At 39.3% G+C, this 12,242-nt stretch overlaps 1 protein-coding gene across 2 annotated transcripts in view; it reads right to left on the bottom strand.

Annotated features, from left to right (window-relative positions):
• The window catches only part of RAB8B (RAB8B, member RAS oncogene family), a 73,115-nt gene continuing 60,873 nt past the window's right edge, over positions 1-12,242 (bottom strand). Inside the window, exons 4-8 of one of the 2 annotated variants that reach the window (XM_003939880.4) lie at positions 9,577-9,654; positions 8,430-8,519; positions 5,595-5,660; positions 1,442-1,492; positions 1-634 (exon numbers count right to left, since the gene is read on the bottom strand). In XM_003939880.4, coding sequence (XP_003939929.1) covers positions 542-634; positions 1,442-1,492; positions 5,595-5,660; positions 8,430-8,519; positions 9,577-9,654 — 378 coding nt within the window. In that variant the 3' untranslated portion in view covers positions 1-541. The remainder of the gene's footprint in view (positions 635-1,441; positions 1,493-5,594; positions 5,661-8,429; positions 8,520-9,576; positions 9,655-12,242) is intronic. The other variant, XM_074393508.1, reaches the window with a different exon arrangement.

The raw sequence follows: 12,242 nt of genomic DNA on the forward strand, positions 1-12,242 counted from the left end.
TTTTAAAAATGAATTTAATGATTTTTATTTAAGAAAAAGCCCTTAAATAAATGCTACCAAGGCAGTAATATTTGACCTTATGAACCAGACCAAATACAGTTTAATTTTAGTATATTAACCTCTGCTCTAAATGCTCTGCTTTTAACATCACCAAATTACAAATTTGCCTAGAACTTCATGACACAAAAGTGTGCAAATATGAGTCTAAGATTGTGCTGAGATAGGGAAAGGATAACTAACACTGATGTGCAAAGTAAAAACGAAAGGTAACAGCTTCTGCAACAGGTAATAAAACAAGGAAAAAACAAGTTAGGTCCCGCACGTGTCTCCACTTCATTGCTTCCATGTTTGAAAAAAGGAGCCTGTTCTTTTGCTAGGCCATGAGGCTGGAATCCACTTGGCATTCGGTGTCGAGAGGTCTAAGTTCAGTGGTGCTCTCAGCAGCAGCCAGAAGATGTGATTCTGAGGCTGGGTGACCTGTGCTTTCAGAGAAGCAGAAAAGGGCCCTCTAGGTGTGCTGCAGTCTCTCAGAAAGAGTTCATCAAAGTAGCAAGCAACGAAAGAAACTGGTCTTCTTTGATCGGTTTTCTGTTATTTTCACTGGTCCACCTGCTCCTGCTGAATTGCTGTCATTCTGAAAAATAGAAGATAAAGTTACTAAGGAAATAAAAGTTTCATGGTTTGACCTCAGTTACCAAAAAAAATTAAAATAACTAACCAGATCATATGAAATGTGTATTCTAGTGAAATGTGTATTCCCTCGAGAATTTTATTAGAAAGGGAACTACTTAAGCACCAATGTTGTCTTTTTCTTTGGAAATGGTGAATTAAAAAGAGGAAAATCCCCTTACGATAGCAGCTTTTATAGCAATAATATATTAGATAGGAAGCTTCTATTTCTAGTTCCAGTGGAGTGTACAGTTTCAAAGATAATGATGGAAACAATGTTAAGATACTGACATAAACAATTCTGTTAGAGGTAAGAAAAATGAGTAGTATATAGCAGGCAATTATACTAAGGACTCAGGATTAAAAAAACCTTTCAAGGTTATCTTAATAATTTGCCACTGAGATAGTTTCAAATTTAAGCAAACTTTAGCAACTTCAAGGTCATAGTTATGTAGATATAAATATCTGTCACATGAAAACTGAACTGGATAACTTGATGGCAAAAATATAATTTGTGCTATTATTATTTTCATTATTTTGACCAAAATTCAATTAAAGATCACTTAAAGAGCCAGATGAAAGAACTGAAACAGCTGCAGTTCAGAAATAAGAATCCTCAACAAACAGAACTAAGAATCAGAGTTCAACCAAATGAGTATTTGAGTCAGGAAAAAACAGAGTTTTATGTGAATATATTATAATTAGACCTATCCTTTTCATCAAATGCCAAATAAACGGCATAATGGAAATAAAAATTATAAGTGATACAAACCATTTTTCTGTTGAGTTTTGTCATTATATCTCGTGCAAGTGTAAAAAATGCCTGCAGGTAAAACAAAACATTTTCATTATTATATATTCACTATATATATTTATTCCCCTTCCCCCATAAATGGGGTCTTGCTATGTTGCCCTGGCTGTATTGGAACTCCTGGGCTCAAGCAATCCTCCCACCTCAGTCTCCTGAGTAGCTGGGACTACAGGTGTGAGCCACCATGCCTAACTTATTTTAAAATAGAAATATGTAATTGTTGGCCGGGCGCGGTGGCTCAAGCCTGTAATCCCAGCACTTTGGGAGGCCGAGGCGGGTGGATCATGAGGTCAAGAGATCGAGACCATCCTGGTCAACATGGTGAAACCCCGTCTCTACTAAAAATACAAAAAGGAGCTGGGCATGGTGGCACATGCCTGTAGTCCCAGCTACTAGGGAGGGTGAGGCAGGAGAATTGCTTGAACCCAGGAGGCGGAGGTTGCGGTGAGCCGAGATCGTGCCATTGCACTCCAGCCTGGGTAACAAGAGCGAAACCCCGTCTCAAAAAAAAAAAAAAAAAAAGAAATATGTAATTGTTCATTATTTCAGTATAAATATACCACTTTAAAGTTTTACATTAAGAAAATAACAACTGTAATCATAGTTAGCATGTGTTTACTCTTTTGAGATTGTATCATAAACATTTTCCAATGTTATTCAACTATCGTTCATTCATCAAATATTTTCTTCACGTGATATAATATCTATCACAATAACACACTTGTTGAGTCACGAGAAACTTCCTCAGTACACCAAAAACAGGACGGAAGCTCTGTCTAAGCTACCCCATGACACTATAGCAGGGCAAAGTGCTGATCCAGGGGATGCTGAATATCTAGTATAATGAGTGAAAGAATAATGATGTATTATCCTATGGTTCTAAAATACTGTCTTCACAAAAATCTCTACTTTTGATTTCTGACCTTTTCTTTCAAATTGCTCTCACTTTTATACCTGAATATGTATAATCTTCTGTGTCTGAACACTCCAAAATCCCAACAGTTCCTGGAGCTCTCAGCTAAATTCCCCACCATGGAAGTCAGTTCAAATAGAAGCAGGGCAAATCTGATTAATCTTGGTGACAATTTATCCATAATGTCTCTTGATACAAACCAAGTATTTTTTAAACCCATCATCATTTTATTTTTCTACAAAGCCAAGAACTGTTAAAGAGTCTTCATTTATCTCCATGCTAAACCCACTGTTACATCAGCCTCTTTGTTCCCAACACTCCTGATCCCCAAAAATTGTTCACAAAAAGGATTATTTCCAATCCAATCAAATAAAAACAATATGACAACTACTATTATTACTCATTGTCAGTGCCTCACAGTCAAACTCATCACCCATGAGTTTAACTACACTGATTAAAAGCTCTGGCAAAGTTGCTGCCATCTGTATGCCTGGCTAGAATAAGCAGGTCAGGCAGCTCCCAGTATGAATCCATACTGCTGCAAATGATAGGATTTCATTCTTTTTTATGGCTGAATAGTATTCCATTGGGTATATATATCACATTTTCTTTGTGCAGTCATCCACTGATGGACATCTAGGTTGACATACTGATTTCCTTTCTTTTGGGTAAATACCCACCAGTAGTGAGACTGCTGGATCATATGGTAGTTCTATTTTTAGTTTTCTGACTGTTCTCCATAGTGGCTGTAATAATTTACATTCCTACCCACAGTATATGAGAGTTTCCCTTTCTTTACATCCTTTCCAGCATTTGCTATTGCCCATCTCTTTGATAAAAGCCATTTTAATTGGGGTGAGATGGTAGCTCACTGTAGTTTTGATACGCATTGCCTTGATGATTAGTGATGTTGGGCATTTTTTCATATACCTGCTGGCCATTTGTTTGTCTTCTTTTGAGAAACGTCTATTCAGATCTTCTGCTCATTTTTAACTTGGAGTATTTCTGATGGCGGGAAATCCTTTTGTAGCAAGCAGAGGGAAGCATTTTTCTGCTTATCTAAGCTTGTGTAAATAAATCAGTAGAGGCTTCCTGTTTCCTAACACCCACTGGCCAATCTAAACAAATAACTGTTATTTAAAACAAGGAAAAAGTTCTGATCAGTATCTACTGGCTAATAAAGTCATGTAGGTCTCGATTTTTAACCATTAAATTATGATGAAGAGTGAGTAACTTAGGAAATTAAATGTTTATGAGACCATCAATATTATTAAGAGAATTACACGTATTAACACATATCACATGTAAATTAAGTGTATTATTTTTATGATCAGTTGAAAAAAATGTTTTTATAAAAGAAAATATCGGGCTGGGCATGGTGGCTCAGGCCTGGAATCCCAGCACTTTGGGAGGCTGAGGTGGGTGGATCACGAGGTCAGGAGATCGAGACCATCCTGGCCATGGTGAAACCTTGTCTCTACTAAAATACAAAAAAAATTAGCCAGGTGTGATGGCGCCTGCCTGTAGTTTCAGGTACTCGGAAGCTGAGGCAGGGGAATCGCTTGAACCTGGGAGACAGAGGTTGTAGTGAGCAGAGATCATGCCACTGTACTCCAGCCTGGCGACAGAGCAAGACTCCATCTCAAAAAAAAAAAAAAAAGAAAAGAAAGAAAGAAAACATCAGGCTAGGCTCACGCCTATAATCCCAGCACTTTGGGAGGCTGAGGCAGGTGGATCACCTGAGGTCAAGAGTTTGAGACCAGCCTGGCCAACATGGTGAAATCCATTGCTATTAAAAATACAAAAATGGCCGGGTGTGGTGGCTCAGGCCTGTAATCCCAGCACTTTGGGAGGTCAAGGCAGGTGGATCACGAGGTCAAGAGATCAAGACCATCCTGGCCAACATGGTGAAACCCCATCTCTACTAAAAATACAAAAATCAGCTGGGTGTGGTGGCACGTGCCTGTACTCCTAGCTATTAGGGAGGCTGAGGCAGGAGAATTGCTTGAACCTAGGAGATGGCGGTTGCAGTGAGCCGAGATCCCGCCACTGCACTCCAGCCTGGCACTTGGCGACGCAGCAAGACTCTGTCTCAAAAAAAAAAAAAAAAAAATTAGCCAGGCATGGTGGCATGTTCCTAATCCCAGCTACTGAGGAGGCTGAGGCAGGAGAACTGCTTGAACCCAGGAGGCGGAGGTTGCAGTGAGCCAAGATCACGCCACTGGACTCCAGCAGAGTGAGAGTCTATCTCAAAAAAAAAAAAAGAGAGAGAGAGAGAGAGAAAAGAAAGTATCAACAGTTCTTCTTTTGGTGAAGAAAATCTATTCTTTCTTTCTTTCTGCCTCAACAGTTCTTTTTGGTGAAGAAAACCTTTTCTTTTTTTTTCCCTTTTCTTTCTTTCCTTTCTTCTCTTTCTCTCCCTTTTCTTTCTCTTTCTTTTTTTTTTCTCTCCTTCCTTCCTTTCCTCCCTCCCTTCTCTTTCTCTCTCTCTCTCTCTCTTTCTCTCTTTCTGTCATGGGATACATGTGCAGAACATGCAGGTTTGTCACATAGGTATACATGTGCCATGGGGGTTTGCTGCACCCATCAACCGATCATCTACATTAGGTATTGAAAAAAATCTATTCTTGTAAGACTTTAGATGGTTTGGTTTTCCTTAACAGCTAACTTAGTGAAAATTTATTAAAGCCACTCTCTAATAAACACACTTTCTTATTTCTACTAAATGCCACTATGTTACAATTTATTGTGCTTAACCTACCTCAAATGTGTATACTAAGGGAATGTGTCCAATAAACTAACACTTTAACTCTCCCTTGAGAGTGTACAGCCCTGAAAGTGATTTAACTCTTGTGCTGCAGGCATGTGGGATGACGAATGACGTGAATGAGCACAGTACACTGGTTGGTCTTCTAGTCCAGGGTTTCCAGCTGCCCAAACAAAGCAAAACTGAACTTCTATCTTCTATCCTGTGAACCTTAACTGCACAATCTAATATAACCCAGATGGCGGCTAGATGCTAGAAATTCAACAACCAGCGTCCACATAAAAATCAGAAGCACAAAAGTGTACAAAGTGGAGGTGGGTCAACAAAAGGCATTCAATAGGTCAGAAAATGCCAAGGCTTTGAGACCTGTGTGAACACAGGCCCCTAAGCAGTGGTGCTGCTCCATAACAAGTCACCAAACGCTTCTTTCTTACCTCTTCTACATTTGTACTGGATTTTGCACTTGTCTCCAAGAATTTAATCCCATAGTCAATTGCTAGCTGAAAGGCAAATGGAAATATTTCAGTTTAGCAAAAGATGCTTGAACATACAATGCATTTATATTTCTTAGGTTTTTCAAAGTCCCAAAGGTAGGATATCTGTTTCAGAATTCTTGTGGTTCTCAAATTTCTTCATTTTCTTCTACTGCATTTGGAATTTAATAATTTAGCATAATCATCATAAGAAAGATGGCACAACTTCCATTTAAAACATAATTTAAGGCTGGGCACGGTGGCTCATGGCTGTAATCCCAGTACTTTGGGAGGCCGAGGTGGGCAGATCTCGAGGTCAGGAGATCAAGACCATCCTGGCTGACACAGTGAAACCCCATCTCTACTAAAAATACAAAAAATTAGTCAGGCATGGTGGCATGTGGCTGTAGTCCCAGCTACTCAGGAGGCTGAGGCAGGAGAATCGCTTGAACCCGGGAGGTGGAGGTTGGAGTGAGCCAAGATTGCACCACTGCATTCCAGCCTGGGTGACCAGAGAGAGATCTCGAAAATAAATAAATAAAATAAAATAAAATAATAATTTCAGTATTTATCTTTTTTTTCTTTTTTTGTACTTTCAGTTCTCTAATATGGGATAAACACCCACCCTCCCAAGACAGAAGAATAGGGTCTGGAGGCAGAGAACCTAAGGCCGATTCACACTGACTTCCTACAACTAAATAAAAAGAAAACCCCCAGCCTTCCACGCCCATGTAACAAAAGAACAGGGCGTACTCCCTTTCGCAACCTCCTCCCCATTTCTGCCTCACAGATGAAAAACGGAAAGTACCTCTGATTGGTCCCCTCCCACAACCAGTCAGAGTTTCTGTGCAAGGTGTAAAACTTGTAACTTCATTTCATCCTCTGATTGGACATGGGGGGCAACCAATCAGACTGGTCATGAGCCACTACTTCATTTACATAGGGTGTAAGCCAAGTAACCCACGGGAAATTTCTACAGGGTATTTAAACCCCAGAAAATTCTGTAACCAGTGTTCTTAAGCTGCTTGCTCGAGCCCACTCCCACACTGTGGAGTGTACTTTCATTTCAATAAATCTGTTCTTTTTTTTTTTTTTTTTTGGCTTCATTCTTTCATTGCTTGGTTTATGTGTTTTGTCCAATTCTTTGCTCAAAATGCCAACAACCTGGATGACTCATAGTCAAGACCCTCCATTGGTAACACTACCATTATTTTGGGATTCATTCATTCCTTTTATCTGCTCCCAAAATATAATTCTCCAGTAGTTACTGTACTGACTTTTAGGCCAGGCGCAGTGGCTCACGCCTGTAATCCCAACAGTTTGGGAGGCCAAGGTGGGCAGATCACCTGAGGTCAGGAGTTAGAGACCAGCCTGGCCAACATGGTGAAACCCTGTCCCTACTAAAAAAAAAAACAAAAATTAGCCAGGTGTGGCAGCAGGCGTCTGTAGTCCCACCAACTCAGGAGGCTGAGACAAGAGAATCACTTGAACCAGGGAGGTGGAGGCTGCAGTGAGCCCAGATGGTGCCTTTGCACTCCAGCCTGGGTGACAAGAGTGAAACTCCGCGTCTCAAATGAAAAACAAAAAACTATATTAACTTCCAGTGATTTTTTTTTCTTTTAATAAATGAGTTCAGAATAGAACAAAAGCTGAAATACTAAAGTATTCATGCTTTGATTTCTATTGATTGAGACAAATTGTGAACTCTTACGTATTCCTCAAAAAGTTCCTAGTTCATTTACAACAGTAAAATTAAGTGAAAGTTTTTAGGGAAAAAAAGTTTGCATCAGAAGTTCGTAGTCAGATTGAAAAACAAAATGTAGCCAGACACAGTGTCTCACACCTATAATCCCAGCTCTTTGGGAGGCTGAGGCAGGTAGATTGCTTGAGGCCGGGAGTTCAAGACCAGCCTGGCCAACATGGCAAAACCTTGTCTCTACTAAAAATACAAAAATTAGCCAGGTGTGGTGGCACATGCTAATAATCCCAGCTTCTTGGAGGCTAAGGCACACGAATTGCTTGAACCCAGGAGGCAGAGGTTGCAGTGAGCTGAGATTATGCCACTGCACTCCAACCTGGGCAAAAGAGCAAGACTCTGTCTCAAAAAAATGAAAAAAAGAAAGAAAAGAAAATGCATTTTGCATACATGATTTTTTTTTTTAAAAAGGTTAAAGAAAATTCCAATACTTAAAAAGTGGAGCTTCTAAGTCAATTTTGAATATGCCACAGAAGTAAATATGTGTACAAAATACTCTTCTGCTTTACAGGACACAAAAGAGAGAAATGCCCACAAATAGTGTATAAATGACATCCATAGCCTCATCAGTTACAAGGAATTTATCCATAAAACCTAAAGCTAATGTGTAGTAAAATATTCTTAAGGAAAAAAATGAATTGGAAAACGATTACTGTTGAAACGTCACTTATCCTGCAACTTTTTTTTTTCAGAAAGAATGAATTACTTTAACTTCAAAAATGGGCATTTTCACACAGATCTGGAAGAAAGAGCCTGACCTCTAAGCTGCAGGAATCTAAGAAAGGACCAATTTGTATCTCCCAGAAAACATTAGCAAATTCTTTAAGAATGAGTCATGACCAAACAGTATAGGGAGCTGGATCTCGAATACTAATTCACACCATTCAAGTATGGATTACATCTCTTTGTTGTTGATGCCCAATTTAAAAGGATTAAAACACAGATTAAAAAAAAACTTAAATCAATAATTAAATAATACGAAGAAAAGAAATGCTTAATGTGAGTAGATTCCAACCTTTATCCATTCCATTCACATTTACCTTCTCCCCTCTTTCTTTTGACACTTGTCTTTTGTCATTCATATCACATTTGTTACCCAGGATCATTCTTTCAACATCGGAAGAGGCATGCTGCAGGGAGAAAATAGCATGCTATAAAAACAGCCTGAGAAAAACCCGTTACTTAATAGACAAATCTGACCTGTCAGAAACACATGAATTTAATAAGACAAATAATCTTTCACTCACACAGGGCTGATTCAGAGAAAAGTTTAAAGATGGGAGGAGGGGCAAAGCTACAGCAAAAGAGCCCTCAAAGAGCCCGTGCAAACCTTCTTCTTGAGGTTTGGAAAGGTCGAACAAACACAAATAAAGCTTACGGTGATCTAATGACAAAATTTCCAAATATTTGTTTGGGTCAAAGAAGTACAAAAACTTGGTACTGAGTGAACCAGTGAAGAAGGTATTCTGGATTCTGAACTATTTAAAAAAGAAATTCATGTAGGTTAATGGAAACATGTACAAAATTATTTCCGAGTCACATTTCTTTCTTAACTGACAAAGACATTAAAAAATCTTAATACCAATTATCCTGGAATTAAAACAATTTCAAACATCCAGGATGGAGAAAGTGTCAGAAGGGCAAAAAGTTGCCAGTTAGTAAAGAGATACTGTTGCTAGCCAAACAGCATGGTGGGATAGAGGCTGGGAACCAGCTGTTTTAATCCTGATTCTTCCTTGCTTTTCTTTTTTTTAGAGACGGGGCTTCTCCATGCTGAATGTTGGTCAGGCTGGTCTCAAACTCCTGACCTCACCAGCCCCGGCCTCCCAAAGTGCTGGGATTACAGGCGTGAGCCACAGAGCCTGGCCGGTTCTTCGTTTTAAAGGCTGTATGAGCACAGGTAAATAACTTCTTTCTGGTCTCTGTTTCTTCATGTGTAAAATGTGATCTAGGATTAAACTGTTTCCCATATCTGGCCAAAGCTTAAAATCTTGTGACATTACTTCTCTGTCCCTCTGCCTCCCAGTAGTCACACTGGCAGCACCAGAGATTTATGGTGCTCTTCAGAGAGGTGTCCAACCTGCCCATGGCCTGCTTCTAGCAGCTCAGCTGCCTTGCAGAGACAGAGGAACCTTTATAAGCACCCAGGACTCTTGTCCAATGTCACCATTCTCTTTCTGCACATACCTCTTCAATGTTTCTGATCCAATTTTTAATATTGTCAAAGGATTTTTCATTTGTGATGTCATAGACCAGCATAATGCCCTATAAGGGGGAAAAATATTTATTTAGCACTTTATATATTTATAGTATATAATGTCAATGTACTCCTACCCTCCAGAAACCTTTTGTTTGTCCATTTTTTTGCCTTTAAAAAAGGGTTCAGCTGGGCGCAGTGGCTCATGCCTGTAATCCCAGCACTGTGGGAGGCCAAGGCAGGAGAATCACCTGAGGTCAGGAATTTGAGACCAGCCTGACCAACATGGAGACACCCTGTCTCTACTAAAAATACAAAATTCAAAATTAGCCAGGTGTGGTGGTGCATGCCTGTGATCCAGCTACTAGGGAGACTGAGGCAGGACAATCACTTGAACCCAGAAGGCAGATCTCGGCGGTGAGCCGAGATCTCACCACTGTACTCCAGCCTGGGCAATAAGAGTGAAACTCCATCTCAAAAAAAAAAAAAAAAAAAAGAAAGAAAGAAAGAAAAAAAAATGGGTTCATAATAAATTTGAAAAGTACAGAGAAACCAAAATCAATAAATAGATTATTCCATTGATCTCATCATGTAAATAAAAAGCCCGTTAACATTTTCACTGTTAACCTTGAATGAATTAGTGATTGTGGTAAAGGTGATACCCCCTTTTTACCTGACCTAACATGATAACAATCAGCACTAATTGAAGCTGAGTCAAAACAGAGATAACATCGAAAGTAAGAGTTAATCACTTCCATTGTGTACTTGTTTACCTCAAGAAGAAACTACCTTGCTTTTTACTCTTCTCCTAAGATTGAGACCACACTGCTTCAAACTTATTTTTTATATAGGCTGATCAAAATGTCACTGTTTCTCTAAGTACATCACAGACACTTAAAATCCAATGCATTTGTTATACTGGTTTAATGTAAGGCATTCATGTCATATTTTTAAAGCCCCCATGTCTGGTATTTCTAAAAGCTTTACCTTCCAAACGTTTCAACTAACACCGTGTATGCTAACTATTCCAAAATCTATATCCCCAGACCACACTTCTGTACTAAATACTAGATCTACTCACCTGTCCATGCACTACACTAGCACAGAAAGTATGAACATGGTGTGGTGTTATGAGCACAAGCTCTAGAGTCTGAGGCTTTTAACTCAGGCTCCCCCACATATTAACTGGGAGATCCTGGAGACTTTATTTTATTCCTCCCTGCCTCCATGTCCTCATTTACAGAAGGAAGACAATACTTCTTCCATGCTAGATCATTCTGAAGATCTACTGTGATATTTGTAAACTACTTCACTTAGAGCCTGGGACATAGCTTGGACTCAATAAATGGCAGCTAGTATTAATGTATATCTTCAGTTTCAATAGCAGAAAACATCCCATTCTAGTATTAATGTATATCTTCAGTTTCAATAGCAGAAAACATTCACCTATTTTCTTATGTTTTTAAGCTCATTGATATTAAGAATCAGTCAGAAATACAAATTCAAGCGTAACAGTTAAAACTTTATATATTTAGTACATATCCACAAGAAGAATTGCTTCCTAAGAATTCAGAAGATGGTGTTGGTCTATGAGAAATTTTAATAATGTAATGATAAGATCCTGTTTTTCCCCAAAGCCCAAGTGTCCATCAGGATCACTGCTATGTCTATGAATGCTGCTGCTCTGTTTGAAATGCCACGGTGACGGACTCCACTATAGTGCTGGTCAACATGCCACATACCTGAACCAACCAACTAAACCTGCCATAACCACCACTTGCTGAAAACTGGGGGCACCACAACCCATTGGAATAGATGACTTGAGAGATCCAAGACTCGGGCAGAGCAGGATTCCCTGGAGATTTACCGAAGATGCTTTCTAAGTGTAAAATTTCCCACTGACTCACCCTTCACCAAGCATTTTTTGAGCCTTTACTATGTGTCAGATGCTGGCATTGTATACAGCAGAACAAAGACAAAAACTACTACCTTCAAAATGTGGAAGATAATACTATTTAGAATAAAAACAATTTCTAATTATCTGAAGTAATGTGGGGAAAGACTAGGCGGTAGATAAATTAAAAGATGATCCTCAAATCTAAATGTGTTATTTAATACATTTTCATGCCCTCTTTCACCATACTATGAACTAGAGCCAGACATCCAAGCGAAATGTTTACTCCCGTACTCTAAGCGCCCCTGGCCATCTTCAAGTGAAAATAAGCATGCAAATTGTGTCAGCATTTCATTCACAGCATGCAAAAAAACTGCTCAATAGAAAGGGATGTGTGTCTAAGATGTCTCTAAGCAGAATTACCTGTAAACTATTCCAAATCGTCCCTGTTAGGATGTTCTTTTTATCCCTAAAATTCCTCCCTGGGGGAAACAAACAAACAAACAACAAATGTCTTCCTGGCATATATAAGAAGCCCATTCCCACTGATTCCAGTCTAGGCAAAACAGATTGGCTGGCAGCTATTTGTGTTAAAATGATGAGCCTTCACAATCTTAAAAGCAGTACAGGGTGGAGTGTGGGGAACAAATACACATACAATGGGTAGTGGTACACTACGGCTTTAAAAAGGAATGCCTAATCGTTTTGTGGGGATGGGTTATGATGCTACGCAAACACTGAAGGGCAGGTGGTGGTGGAGGA

Source organism: Saimiri boliviensis, chromosome 2 (assembly GCF_048565385.1).
Source record: "Saimiri boliviensis isolate mSaiBol1 chromosome 2, mSaiBol1.pri, whole genome shotgun sequence".
Taxonomy (NCBI): domain Eukaryota; kingdom Metazoa; phylum Chordata; class Mammalia; order Primates; family Cebidae; genus Saimiri; species Saimiri boliviensis.